The sequence below is a fragment of the Microcaecilia unicolor genome, chromosome 6, assembly GCF_901765095.1.
Source record: "Microcaecilia unicolor chromosome 6, aMicUni1.1, whole genome shotgun sequence".
Lineage (NCBI taxonomy): Eukaryota > Metazoa > Chordata > Amphibia > Gymnophiona > Siphonopidae > Microcaecilia > Microcaecilia unicolor.
This window is the reverse complement of record NC_044036.1, coordinates 207,708,150-207,723,770: the sequence shown is the minus strand read 5'-3', so window position 1 is coordinate 207,723,770 and position 15,621 is coordinate 207,708,150. Positions and strand designations below refer to the sequence as shown.

Genomic DNA, 15,621 nt, shown 5'->3' with positions numbered 1-15,621 from the left:
TGGCCGGTTTCAACTTAACCGGCTAGTGCTGAATATTGACTTGGCCGGTTAAGTTGAAACCAGACAAACATAAACTGGATATTCAATGCCAATCACTGGAAACAGCCCAGTATTGAGTATCCGGGCTCAGCGCCGACTGCGGGAGTCAGCCCTGCTAACTTCTGCGGTCGATATCGAGCCCATAATGTTATAGTGAAGTTCAGCAATTTCTACATTCTTATGGTGTTGCAAGTAGCCATCAGGAAGACATTTAGGAGGTAAAATAAGAATTCTGCATAGAGTAGAGATGATCAATTGGGTTTCCCATTCTTGTTTGCATGGTTCCAACTTCAGAGGTCAGCAGAAAACAGTCACCCAAGTTATTGAAGGAAGTGTCATCACTATCCATGTCATGGAACAGAGGCTTGTTGCCTAGAAAGAAACAGCACTTTGTGAGAGATGTCTGATATATTCCTTCCTTCATTCATTGATTGTCATCCCTCAGTTATCCTTCATGGCATACAACTTGGCTCAGCTACAGTATGCCGTGTATCAGATGAGACAATAGAATACAAAGGAGCGTTCTCTCTCTCTCCCCTCCCCACCTCGGCACACTCTCTCTCTCCTTCCAGCTTCCTCAGTCCACATGTCGCTTAATCCTTCCAGGCTCTGTCTCTCACTCCCCTCTCCTGGCACACTTTCTCTTTCCTCTCCACTTCTCCCCAGGGGCTTGTCTTATACCCCTTCCCCCTAGTCACTGGTATAATGGGACACATTCTCTCACTTGAAGAAGGGATTCTCACTATATTGAGGTGTTCTGCAAGGAGACCTTGGAGTGTGGGTCTCAGAATTAATTTTATGGAGAATAAGGAAGCAATTCTATAACTGGATACCACAAACTAGGCGCCTTGGTGATGCTCACTGAGCGCTAATTCTATAATAGCATTTGGGCGTGTCTCCAACCTTTGTCCACAACTTATAGTATAAATTGTGCACAAAGGTTATTGAAACACCCATGGCCCTCCCATTTGTATACCCCCATACATTTACACACTAACCCCCTAATTCTATAAAAGTCATCAAAAATTGTGCATGCAAATTTGGGTGCATGCCCAAATTGCATGTGCAATTTAATTAACTATTGAGCTAATTAGCATCAATAATTGGCTTAACAAGCAATTATTGGCACTAATTAGATTTAATTAGCATTTAAGCATGTAAATTTATGCACAGGGTCTGTGCCTATAATTTACGAGCAATCTGACAAAGGGGGCACGGAAATAGGAGGGTCATGGGCATAATGTGGGTGTTCTTAAAATGTACACGCACTGTTATAGAATAATGGGGTTACGTGCCTAATTTAGGTGCGTACATTTGCACCACATTTCAGCTGATGCAAATGGCCGCACCTAAAGTTAGGTGAGATTCCTGGGTGTTAGCTCTATTCTATAACCTGAACCTAACTTTAAGCACGGCTTATAGAATAGGGCCTTTTTCTGCAACAATTTTTTGGGTGGCATATATAGAATCTAGCCCTAATCCTTTTGATTTCATAGGTTATAGAATAACTCTGAGCACACTGAAAACACTAGTTTTCTGTAACCAAATCGTAAATCAAAGAGCACTTAACTGTAGAAAGAACATAGTACAATATCCACAAGTCCATTTTGTTTGGAGCTCATGAGCTCTGAACATGATAGACTTGTGGATATTCCACTATGTTCTTTCTACAGATAAGTGAACTTTGATTTAGGTTGTCATTTTATGGACTATTTTGAATTTGAGTATTCTACAACTTGCATCCACAAATGGCACCTAGTTTAGGTGTCAGGTTAAAGAATTGCCTTTTATGTATTTGAAGAATGTTTGCTTCTATAGAGGGGTGTTGTTTCATCATGCTAAGTATCCTGTGGCACCATTTGATTTTCCTTGCCTTTTTTCCTATCAATTGGCCTGTTGAAACAATCAATGCTTCCTACAAGATGAACTCTTTTAATCCCAGTGTTTGAAAGAGGTAACAAATGAGTGCCTCCCAAACAGTTGTGTGCCCCCAATGCCGTCAGGACAACAGTTATCCTATCACAGGTATCCTTGATGATTTCTTATAATCCCAGGAAGAGTCCTTAGATCACTGCAGAATTATTAGATGATAGGGAGCCTGGGCAAGGAAATGAGTGTTTTCTTGTCTAGCGCCTAGTTTATGGAATATTATTTCAAAAGATATATGAACAGAACTAAGTTCAAGACCATGCACAAAAGTTATTATTTTAGGCAGGTGTTTTGTTTTTATTGGACAAGAGGAATTCAGGATCTATTAGAAATCTGTTAATGGAAAGATAACATCTCTATGTCAATACTTTGATTGTAGGAATCTCAAGAGAATGTGGTTAGGTCTTTCCTAGCCATACGACTGGTGTTCCTTTCCTTTTAATTTGTAATTTTATTTTGTTAACCACCGTGGCGTGTAAAAGCCTGGTGGTATATCAAATTTGGATAATAAACATAAACATATTTAAAGCTGCCCAACATGCCATTGACCCTGGAGCCAGACCAATATAATATACACTGCAACCAAGGAGAGGTTGCAGTAGACTCAGTATACATTATTACACTATGAACAGATCAAACATGGGGCCATAATCGACTCATAACTAAGATGTTATACTTAATCTAAGCCAAGTTATGTTATGTTTTACAAACTAAGGGAGTGGAAAGGAGGAAGATGGGTGCAGGGATGTTGGCATTTGCTGGGGGGAACTTAGTCTACTAGCTGTATGTTTACAATTTTATTTTGATTGATGGTAATGTTTTGGAACTAATCTTTCATCCTTTATAAATTTCATGGAAAACCTACATTTAGTGGCAGGTTCTGGGTGAAGAGGCATGTTAGGCCTCATGCTGAGTGGCTACCCAATTAGGAGTGCTAAATACTACTATACTCTTTCAATATGGAGCTTTGACTGTTTCACAGATTTGGCATCCCATAATTGGTAGCCTGTGCAGGTGACATTCATACAGTTCATGCATTAAATCCTTCTTTCTTCCCATAGAAGCCTAAGATGATGATTCCATACTGCCCAATATCCAGTAAAACTCCTGAAAGATCTCCTGTCCACAAAACAAAGGGTTATGGTACCTCACACTGAAAATTAAGGGCTCAGATTACCATAGGGATGCATGTGGTCTCTAGGCATTTGAGGTGGAGTGAGTCCTTGTCGAAATGGATCAGATTTATAAATATTCTGCTCAATGGCTAGAAGCTGTTGTTGAGGAAGTGCTGCATATTGATTCATAATTGTTTCCATACTTGAGCTGCTCCCACCGTTTGCTTGTCCTAAAAATGAAAGATATGAAAATTGCAGTTCCATACATAAGAACATAAGTATTGCCCTACTGGGACAGACCGAAGGTCCATCAAGCTGTTTCCAACAGTGGCCAATCCAGGTTACAAGTACATAGTAAGATCCCAAAATAGTACAATACATTTTATGCTGCTTATCCTAGAAATAAATGACATAGAGTGAGCACACACAGACGCTATAAGCAGATATTCAATTTGGTGATACTCCCCCTTGACAAAGTTAAATGAAACGTGGACCTGTCGGGGTACAAGAGCTCACCAACCTGCATAAGATAAGTGTTGTGTGTATAAACCAGTAATAACGAAAGTGGCTAAGATATATACACTATTTAAAATAGTTCACAGTAGAAACTAAATTTGGTTATAAGGAGGTGGGGGACGAGTCTATAATTAGATAATGTACATGAGCAAGTGATTCACCTTAGAGTGAAATGAGAACAGCCATGTCAGAGATAAGAGACTCTCCTGCTTATAATCGAAAGAGAAAAACGCTTATATTGTGACCCAAATCGGGAGATAGACGTTTATCTCCCAAAAACGAATAAAGCGGTATAATCAAAAGCCGAATTTGGACGTTTTCAACTGCACTCCGTCGCGGATGCGGACAACGTTGATGGGGGCGTGTCGAAGGCGTGGTGAAGGCGGAACTGGGGCGTGGTTATCTGCCGATCAGAGATGGGCGCCTTTCGCCGATAATGGAAAAAAAATATGCGTTTTTAGCGAGAATTTAGGGCACTTTTCCTGGACTCTGTTTTTCCACGAATAAGGCCCCAAAAAGTGCCCTAAATGACCAGATGACCACTGGAGGGAATCGGGGATGACCTCCCCTGACTCCCCCAGTGGTCACGAACCCCCTCCCACCACAAAATATGCCGTTTCACAACTTTTTATTTTCACCCTCAAATGTCATACCCACCTCCCTGGCAGCAGTATGCAGGTCACTGGAGCAGTGGACTTCAGGCAGGTGGACCCAGGCTCATCCCCCCCCCCCCCCCACCTGTTACACTTGTGCTGGTAAATGGGAGCCCTCCAAGCCGCCCCCCAAACCCACTGTACCCACGTGTAGGTGCCCCCCTTCACCCCTTAGGGCTATAGTAACGGTGTAGACTTGTGGGCAGTGGGTTTTGAGGGGGATTTTCGGGGCTCAACACCCAAGGGAAGGGTGCTATGCACCTGGGAGCTGTTTTACCTTTTTTTTTTTTTTGTAAAAGTGCCCCCTAGGGTGCCCGGTTGGTGTCCTGGCATGTGAGGTGGACTGGTGCAGTACGAATCCTGGCCCCTCCCACGAATAAATGTCTTGGAGTTATTCGTTTTTGAGCTGGGCGTTTTCGGTTTCCATTATCGCTGAAAAACAAAAACGCCCAGCTCAAAAAAAGATAAACGTCCATGTTTTTTCGAAAATACGATTCGGTCCGCCCCTTCACGGACCCGTTCTCGGAGATAAACGCCCATGGAGATAGGCGTTTCTGTTCGATTATGCCCCTCTCTATCTCACATAGTTAATCTATATAGCTTCTCTATATAGTTAACTCGTTTAAATAACACTCTGTCAGTGGTTTTGTTATATCTTTGAAGTGGACTGAGTGAGGCCAAAGATTGTTGGGCAGTATCCTAGAAATAACCAGTGGATTTCCCCCAAGTTCATTTTAATTATTGCTTATGGACTTTTCTTTTAGGAAGATATCCAAACCTTTTTTAAACCCTTCTAAGCTAACTGCTTTTACTACATTCTCTGGCAATGAATTCAAGAATTTAATTACACACTGAGTGAAGAAATATTTTCTCCATTTTTTTTTAAATTTACTACTTTGTAGCTTCATTGCATGCCCCTTAGTCCTAGTATTTTTGGAAAGAGTAAAGTGATTCATGTCTACCCGTTCCACTCCACTTATTATTTTAAAGACCTCTATCATATCTCCCCCAGCCGTCTTTCCTCCAAGCTGAATAACCCTAGCTGCTTTAACCTTTCCTCATAGGGAAGTCATCCCATCCCCTTTATCATTTTCGTTGCCCTTCTCTATACCTTTTCCAATTACACTATATCTTTATTGAGATGCAGTGACCAAAATTGCACACAATATTTGAGGTGTGGTTGCACCATGGAGCGATACAAAGGCATTATAACGTCCTCATTTTTGTTTTCCACTCTTTCCTAATAATACCTAACATTCTATTTGCTTTCTTAGCCACCGCCGCACACTGAGCAGAGGGTTTCAAAATATCATCAACGATGACACCTAGATCCCTTTCCTGGTCATTGACTCCTAATATTGGACCTTGTGTTATGAAGCTATAATTCGTGTTCCTCTTTCCCACATGCATTACTTTGCACTTGCTTATATTAAACGTCATCTGCCATTTGGATTCCTAGCCTTCCAGTCTCATACGGTCCTCTTGCAATTTTTCACAATCCTCTTTCAATTTAACAACTTTGAATAACTTTCAGGCTCATTTTCGAAAGAGAAGGACGGCCATTTTTGACACAAATCGGAAAATGAGCATCCTTCTCACAGGCTCGCTGAAATTGGTATAATTGAAAGATGATTTTGGGCGTCCCCAACTGCTTTTTGTTGAGGGGATGACCAAAGTTCATGGAGGCGTGTCGGAGGCGTAGCGAAGGCAGGACTTGGGCGTGCCTAACACATGGACTTCCTCGACCCATAATGGAAAAAAGGGCGTCCCTGACAAGCACTTGGACGACTTTACCTGGTCCTGTTTTTTATATGACCAAGGTGCAAAAAGGTGCCCGAACTGACCCAGATGATCACCGGAGAGAATCGGGGATGACCTCCCCTTACTCCCCCAGTGGTCATTAACCCCCTCCCCAGCCCCTATGCCAGCCTCAAAAGTCATACTCAGGTCCATCACAGCAGTATGCAGGTCCCTGGAGCAGTTTTAGTGGGTTCAGTGCACTTCAGGCAGGCAGACCCAGGCCTATCCCCCCCTACCTGTTACACTTGTGGTGGTAAATGTGAGCCCTCCAAAACCTGCCACAAACCCACTATACCCACATCTAGGTGCCTCCCTTCACCCGTAAGGGCTATGGTAGTGGTGTACAGTTGTGGGTAGTAGGATTTGGGGGGGATTTGGGGGGCTCAGCACACAAGGTAAGGGAGCTATGTACCTGGGAGCAATTTATGAAGTCCACTGCAGTGCCCCCTAGGGTGCCCGGTTGGTGTCCTGGCATGTCAGGGGGACCAGTGCACTACGAATGCTGGCTCCTCCCATGACCAAAGGGCTTGAATTTGGTCATTTCTGATATGGGCGTCCTTGGTTTCCATTATTGCCAAAAATCAGAAACAACCAAGTCTAGGGATGACCTTCTCTAAGGACGACCTAAATTTCAGGATTTGGGCATCCCCGACCGTATTATCGAAACGAAAGATGGACGTCCATCATGTTTCGATAATACGGGTTTCCCCGCCCCTACACCGGGACGTTTTGCGAGGACATCCTCAGCAAAACTTGGGCGTCCTTTTCGATTATGCCCCTCTTTGTGTTGTCAGCAAATTTAATTACCTCACTAGTTATTCCCATCTCTAGATCATTTATAAATATGTTAAAAAACAGCGGTCCCAGCACAGACCTACTTATCATTTCTATAGTGCTACTAGATGTACGCAGTGTTGTACATTAAACATGTAAGAGGCAGTCCTTTCTCGACAGATCTTACAATCTAATCAAGATAGACAAACAGGATAAATAAGGATTAGAGAATTATGTTATGTTATGTTATCAGGCATTTATCACTTGCCAACTCTCTAAATTTAGATTCAAGTTGAGTTACAACCAGTATAAATAAGAGGCTCACAACAGAACATTGGGAATTACATAAATGCAGAGAAAAAACATAATCATTACATGCAGTAAGAAAATTAAGACCCCACCGGGTCTAGTAAATAGGTTTTCAAAGCTTTACAAAACAAAAAATAATTCCTCAGTAAACGTAGTTCACATGGGAGATTATTCCAATAACGAGTAGCTAGGAAAAAATTATTGTGCAAAAGCAGCCTTAAACCATATATTTTTAGTTGAAGAAAAAGCTAGCAGTAAGTAATTACATCTTCTAGAAACCATCCTGGATTTCAGCACATTCACCAACTGAGAGCCACTTTCAGGGCACAAACCGTCCAAGAACAAACATTAAACAAAGTACCTTAAAAATGATGCAAGACTTCATGGGCAACTAATGCAGTACTCCTAGTAAAGGACTTATATGGTCCAGCCAAGTTTTCTAGAATATTAACTTAGCGGCTGAGTTCTGAATCATCTGAATTCTAGAAAGTTGCTTAATGAATTACAGTAATCTAATAGCGGTAGAAATGTTAACTGCACAATAATTTTAAAATGATCGTCCAAAAAATAAGATCTTAGCAGCCATAACTGTTTTAGTTTAAAGTAAGCTTTTCTAATCAAACTATTAATTTGTGGTTCCATCATCATAGATGAGTCCAGATGAATTACTTAAGGTGGGAATGATAAAACAGACATGGGTACTGAACAAGTGAATTAGGAGCAAGGAGTTAAAAGCAGACTCAAAAAGGTGTGCTTTTAGCCTAGATTTGAATACAGCCAGAGCTGGAGATTGATATACCAACTCAGGAAGTCTATTCCAGGCATACATTGCAGCAAGATAAAAGAAACAGAGTCTGGAGTTGGCAGTGGAGGAGAAAGATAAGAGAGATTTACCCGATGAACAGAGTTCCTGGGAAGGGGTGTAGGAAAAAAGAGTGGATAGATACTGAGGAGCTGCCCAGTGAATGCACTTGTAAGTCAATAAGAAGAGTTCGAACTGAATCCGGAAATACCTTAATCATACAAAAAAAAAGCTTCAATTTTAGAAGGCCAGAGAGAAATGACGCCCTCCCACGCCACATTTAACACTCTGCTTATTCATTCCAACCAGTTTTGTAGCATGCTCCACAAACAGGTCTGGATAGGTTATGAGTTACAAGCCAATATTGTTCTTACAGTCTAGAAAATTTCAATTTGCCTGTATTTTTCGTTTTGTTTTTTGAGGATCACTTCCTATTTCGGTCGTATTCCCAGCTTCCCTTTTCTTACATTTATTTATGCTTTTATTATATTACACAGGTAATAAACTTGCCACATGAAACTCAGGGAAAAATACAGGACAGAATATTCTGTTATACAAAGTAAAACAAGGAACATTTTTTAGAAACCATATAACTTCGCATTTATCCCTTCCTTAGACCACAAATATGGGAGAGTGGGTAATAGATCAAGGCAATCACAGTAGTATAAAGTTAACAAGTAAGGCCCATGCCCACCCACATCTATTCCTTATTCAGCCTATAAACAGATATTATTGCCCTGACACCCTCTTCAGGTCTATGAAAGCTCTAAGCTGGTCTGGTTAAAAAAAAATATATTTAACTCCCAAATATCTCACTATGCATTTACACTAGTATCTCTATTATGACAGTTATCATAAACCACTATATTATTCAAATGTTTATTTATTTATTTTGTTGCATTTAAATATACACATATAGTTATAAACCACATACTAGTGACAACCTACATTCACTCCCACATTCATTCATTCACACACAATATATAACTATAATAATAATTAGCTAATACATAGCAATTCTATCTAACCAACTGAACATTAAAGCTGTGGTCTTGATTTTCAAAAGGCTATTCTGAGGTATCAAAGTTCATTCAAAAATTGTCCCATGGCACTGCCGTGCCAAATTCCACGTCAGATTATTCCATCAGACTGCCTCATTCCCTTGTTGATTCATAAATTCCCGGTACTTCGATTCTAGCCCCGGAAAATTTACAGGGATCAGCTAGGAAGAAAGTAGCCCCCATGGAGGGGCATAATTGAACGAAAACGTCTATCTCCATGGGCGTTTATCTCCGAGAACGGGTCCGTGAAGGGGCGGACCGAACCGTATTTTCGAAAAAAAATAGACGTCCATGTTTTATTCGACAATTTGTGAGCTGAGCGTTTTTGTTTTTCAGCGATAATGGAAAATGAAAGCGCCCAGCTCAAAAACGAATAAATCCAAGGCATTTGTTCGTGGGAGGGGCCAGGATTTGTAGTGCACTGTCCCCCCTCACATGCCAGGACACCAACCGGGCACCCTAGGGGGCACTTTTACAAAAACAAAAAAAAGGTAAAAGAGCTCCCAGGTGCATAGCACCCTTCCCTTGTGTGTTGAGCCCCCCAAATCCCCCTCAAAACCTACTGCCCACAAGTCTACACCATTACTATAGCCCTAAGGGGTGAAGGGGGGCACCTACATGTGGGTACAGTGGGTTTGGGGGGTTGGACGACTAATAAGCATTAAGCAGCACAATTGTAACAGGTAGGGGAGGGATGGGCCTGGGTCCACCTGCCTGAAGTCCACTGCACCCCCTAATAACTGCTCCAGTGACCTGCATACTGCTGCCAGGGAGGTGGGTATGACATTTGAGGGTGAAAATAAACAGTTGTGAAACGGCATATTTTGTGGTGGGAGGGGGTTTGTGACCACTGGGGGAGTCAGGGGAGGTCATCCCCGATTCCCTCCAGTGGTCATCTGGTCATTTAGGGCACTTTTTGGGGCCTTATTCGTGGAAAAACAGGGTCCAGGAAAAGTGCCCTAAATTCTCGCTAAAAACGCATATTTTTTTTCCATTATCGGCGAAAGGCGCCCATCTCTGATCGGCCGATAACCACGTCCCAGTTCCGCCTTCACCACGCCTTCGACACGCCCCCATCAACTTTGTCCGCATCCGCGACGGAGTGCAGTTGAAAACGTCCAAATTCGGCTTTCGATTATACAGCTTTATTCGCTTTTGTGAGATAAACGTCTATCTCCCGATTTGGGTCACAATATAGGCGTTTTTCTATTTCGATTATAAGCAGGATAGTCATCACATGAACAATACTGGTGCCAGCCGGGTTCCCACCCTTGTGGGCCAGCACTTTACAAAAAAAGATGGTACAAAGTCCTGATTGGGAAATTTGGGGAACCAGGTTTTAAGAAAGGAAGAAAAGTCTGAGCTCTCTGCACCCTTGGGTAAGCCAAGGATTCATACGTTGTTCCTCCGACTACGATTAGCCAGATCCTCCAAGTCTTGGTAGCCCATATTCATAGCTTTCTCCTATGATAGTAAATGGTGGCAGATGAAAATCAAGATGGTTTATCTAGTGTGCCCAGTAGAGAGTCATTCACATTGGGTAGAAGCATATATAAATTCCCGTATCCAGCTCAACACCAGCTCTCTATTCCCTCATGACCATATCCAACTCAACACCAACTCTCCATTCCCCCATGTCCTTTACCAACCTCACTAACAATTGTCCTTCATATTTATCCTAAACATGCTCAAAATCTTGTGTGACAGCCTCCACCACCCCCATTATTAAACAATTTCACACCTTGGCTGATTCCAAGTTTTAGTCTCATTTAATATAACACCCTTGAGAGGCTTTTCAGAGCTTTGACTTTGCTGAGCTTTGACTCTTATAAGACCAATATGTAAGCCAACACCTATTGCACTTTTAGTGTATGCTCTGGTGGACCCTTCTCCACTGTTATCCCACTACCAGTTGTTGTACCTCAGGGCTTTGTCTTGGGACATCTTTTTTTCCTCTGTCTATACTTATTCCCTTGGTGCTCTGATCTCCTATGGTTTTCTATATGCTGATGACTCCCATATCTACCTCTCCACACCAGAAACTTCAGCAGGAATCCAGACTCAAGTCTCAGACTGCATGTCTGACATTGCTGCCTGGATGTCTCACCACCATCTAAAACAGAAAATGGCCAAAACTGAGCTTCTTGTTTTTCCTCCTAAACCCACTTCTCCTCTTCCCCCATTCTCTATTTCTGTGGTAACATTCATCCTCCCTGTTTCATTAGCTTCTAATATTGGGGTCATCTTTGACTACTCTGTCTCTTTCTCTGCATATATCCAACAGACTGCTAAAACCTGTTGTTTCTTTCTCTATAATATCACCAAAATTCATCCCTTCCTTTTTGAACACACTACCAAAACCCTTATCCACATTCTTATCACCTCATACTTAGATTACTGCAACTTACTTCTTACAGGTTTACCTCTAAACCATCTCTTTCTCCTTCAATCTGTTCAAAATTCTGCTGCAAAACTTATATTCCTCCAGTGTCACTATGATCTTATTAGCCCTCTCTTCAAGTCACTTCATTGTTTCTGCATATAGTTAAAACTCATCTTATTGACTTACAAGTGCATTCATTCTGCAGCTCTTCACTCTTCTCTCTCCCTAAACCAGTGGCGTACCAAGGGGAGGGGTGGGGGCGGTCCGCCCCGGGTGCACGCCGCTGGGGGCTGCCGCGGGCCTGTCGGCTGCGAGTTTGAATCGCTATGCTAAATTCTCTCGTTCGCTGCAGCTCCCTTCCTCTGCCCTGGAACAGGTTACTTCCTGTTCCGGGGCAGAGGGAGGGAGCTGCAGCGAACGAGAGAATTTAGCGTAGCGATTCGAACTCGCAGCCGACAGGCGCGTGCCGCGGCACCCCCCCTTGCGGCGTGCACCCGGGGGGGGGGGTGTCATTTGGCCGGGGGGGGGGGGGGGCGCATCGGCGATCCGCCCCGGGTGTCGTCGAGTCTAGGAACGCCACTGCCCTAAACCCTCCCTTGGGAGCTCCATTCATCAAGTAAATCTCTCTTATCCGTATCCTTCTCCTCTACTGCCAAATCCACACTCTATTCTTTTTATCTTGCTGCACCATATGCCTGGAATAGACTTACTGAGTTCGTGCATCAAGCTCTGTCTCTGGCTGCATTTAACTCTTAACTCCTATTCATCTGTTCAGTACCCATGTCTGTTTTAATCATTCCCGCAATAAAATTCCCTAATCCCGTATTTGTCCTGTTTGTCTGTCTTAAATAGATTGTAAGCTCTGTTGAGCCGGGACTGTCTCATACATGTTTAGTGTACAGTGCTGCATATGTCTAGTAGCACTATAGAAATGATAAGTAGAAATAGATGTCTTGTCAGGTCGTATCACCAAATCCTATTACCACAGTAACCAAGGTTAGTATGGTTGTTTTAAATATTTAAAAACTGTTATTCTGTTATTCAGTTCTCATGATGTTTTTCATAAGCAATGAGTGGGTTAAGTGCAATTCAGCTGACAACAAGTTGTCTAATGGTCAGTTGTTCTTAGAATTAAATACCAGTTCATCCAAAGAGACAATAATTTGTTTAAAAGTTAATTTGTCTAATGGACAATTGGTCTAAAAATTAAATTATGATGGTAAATATGTGAAGTCATACATTTGTCATGAAGCAGAGCACTTTTTAAATGCTTTTTAATCTTATATTAACTTTCTTCATGTTTTTCACTTATATATATATATATATATATATATACAGTATATATATATATTTTTTTTTTTATAAAATTAACTTTTTCCATAATCTTTAATTTCTGAAAATCAAAAGGACTGACAAGTATCTTGATGTAGGTTTTTCTTACACAATGATACTGATTTTTGCATCAGTATGCTGTCTCCTCTTTTCTTTAGACCAATTAAGCCAGTAGCTGTCGTGTATTTTAGACCAATTGTTATTAGTCCATTAGATGAACTGTCATTAGACCAGTTGTCAGGGACCCACAATGAGTAATAATTTCTCTTGATTTTTATTGATATTCTCAAATAATTTCCAAGATGTATTCACTTCACAGTTTAAAACCAGTCTTAAGTATACTGGCAGACATGCTGTATATATAATGCATAATGAGGAAGTAGAACTAGTCTGTGTATACAAATATTGGTCCCAGGGATTATTTTCTCCTACCTGAATTGATTCTCTGAGGATTTTGCTGATCCTGCTGCTGCTGCTGTTGTTGCCTCCTTGCGAGCTTCTTCATCTGTTAAATATGTACAGTATAGAATGAACAGGTTCCCAGTGAGCTATATTATTCTGTTTGATGTCTCAAAGCAGCAATGCTCTACATTCACTCTTGCAAGAAGAACAGCAGTAGTCAAGCCTGGCACTGAACCATGAGATATATTTATTTTGCAGTCACTGACATATCTGTTAGTGGGGCGATACATGATAGTTCACCATTTGCATTGCTCAGTGATTTTGCTTTGCCCCTAGATGGCAGCAATGTGGATCTCAGCCTTCAGCATGAAATTGTCAAGGAAGTGGGTAATATATCTGAAATCCAAATCCAAATTGAAAAGATTACTACACATAACTTTCTTCATGTTGAAGTGTACAACGCTACGTACATCTAGTAGCGCTACAGAAATGATAAGTAGTATTAGTAGTAACTCATTTTACCCTGTTTTACTCACTGGCCATTACAGAAAGCTTATGAGAGTTACTTAAAGTGAAACACAATGAGATCTGGTTAACCCTCCTGCTGGCAGACAGTAAGATGACACATTCACTTTTAAAAGATACTTGCAGCTGTTCTCAAAAATAAGGGGTCCTTTTACTAAGCCCGGTAACAAGTGGCCTGCGGTAGTGTGGACGCGTGTTTTTGGTGCATACTGGGCCATTTTTTACTGAGGCTGGGAAAAAAAGCTTTTTTTTTAATGGGGGCAATAAATGGCCTTGCGCTATAATTAAAAGTAGCATATGGCTATTTATTGTCTGAGCCCTTACTGCCACCCATTGACCTAGCGGTAAGGGCTCAAGTGCTACTCATGTAGTGCGTGCCAATGTGGCCATGCTGCTGATTACCGCTGGGAACGCCCCCTGCGGTAGAAAATAGAAAAATATTTTCTATCACAGGAAATAGCGCATGCCAACTTCGACATTACCACTGGGTGAGTGCGGTAACCGGGTAAGTAGTGTTGATTTGGCTTGCACTACACGTACGGTAGCCCTACCACTGCTTTGTAAAAGGGCCTCTAAATAAACACCTCTGTTCATTTTTGCTATGTTCATTTATACTATATATTTAAAACATCTTATATTCCACAAATTCCAATCAGAAAGACTTCCAGAGCAGGTTACAAAAGCAATAATATCTTAAACTGCAGGTATAACAGGAATACAGTGGGTATACCCAGTCAGGGTCTAGAAAAACGTCACTATACTGGTAGATATTCAAAACTATTTAACAAGCCAGAAATGGCCGCTCACTGGTTACATCACTTGTTTGCATCTATTCAGTCATTTTCAGTGGCACTTAACTGGTTATCTTCACAGAAAATGATTGGTTATTGCCTAAGTGAAAATCGGCTATGTTGGGGGCGTTCCGGGGGCAGTCAGCACTTGGCCACGTAAGTTCTGATATTCAGAACTCAACCAGTCAGATTTAGCGCGTAAATGTGACTGCAAACATCACAATCCTATCTATATGTGCTAGGCCATGGCCAGTTAAGTTCTGTACATTGGCTTAACTGATTATCAGGCTTATTTTCAAAAGAGAAGGGCACCCATTTTTCGACACAAATTAAAAGATGGGCATCCTTCTCACAGGGTCGCCCAAATCAGCATAATCGAATGCCAATTTTGGGCATCCTCAACTGCTTTCTGTTGCAGGGACGACCAAAGTTCACGGGGGCGTTTTGGAGGCGTAGCGAAGGCAGGACTGGGGCGTGCCTAACACATGGGCGTCCTCGACCGATAATAGAAAAAAGAAGGGCGTCCCTGATGAACACTTGGATGACTTTACCTGGTCCTTTTTTTCTTACAACCAAGCCACAAAAATGTGCCCTAAATGACCAGATGACCACTGGAGGGAATTGGGGATGATCTGCCCTTACTCCCCCAGTGGTCACTAACACCCTCCCACCCTCAAAAACTTTTTTAAAAATATTGTTTCCAGCCTCTGCCAGCCTCAAATATCATACCCAGCTTCATGACAGCAGTATGCAGGTCCCTGGAGCAGTTTTAGTGGGTGCAGTGCACTTCAGGCAGGCGTACTCAGGCCCCTCCCCTACCTGTTACACTTGTGGTGGTAAATGTGAGCCCTTCAAAACCCACCACAAACCCACTGTACCCACTTGTAGGTGTGCTCCTTCACCCCTAAGGGCTGTTGTAGTGGTGTACAGTTGTGGGGAGTGGGTTTTGGGGGGGATTTGGGGGGCTCAGCACACAAGTTATGGGAGCTATGCACCTGGGAGCAATTTCTGAAGTCCACTGCAGTGCCCGGTTGGTGTCTTGGCATGTCAGGGGGACCAGTGCACTATGAATGCTGGCTCTTCCCATGACCAAATGGCTTGGATTTGGTCGTTTCTGAGATGGGCGTCCTCGTTTTCCATTATCGGTAAAAATTGGGGATGACCATCTCTAAGGATGACCATCTCTAAGG

General features: G+C 42.2%; 1 protein-coding gene across 1 annotated transcript in view; it reads right to left on the bottom strand.

Moving 5' to 3' along the window:
• Nucleotides 1-250: 250 nt before the first annotated feature.
• Nucleotides 251-15,621, bottom strand: part of LMX1A (LIM homeobox transcription factor 1 alpha) — a 210,231-nt gene continuing 194,860 nt past the window's right edge. Inside the window, exons 6-8 of the mRNA XM_030206581.1 lie at nt 13,146-13,218; nt 3,146-3,313; nt 251-411 (exon numbers count right to left, since the gene is read on the bottom strand). Coding sequence (XP_030062441.1) covers nt 251-411; nt 3,146-3,313; nt 13,146-13,218 — 402 coding nt within the window. The remainder of the gene's footprint in view (nt 412-3,145; nt 3,314-13,145; nt 13,219-15,621) is intronic.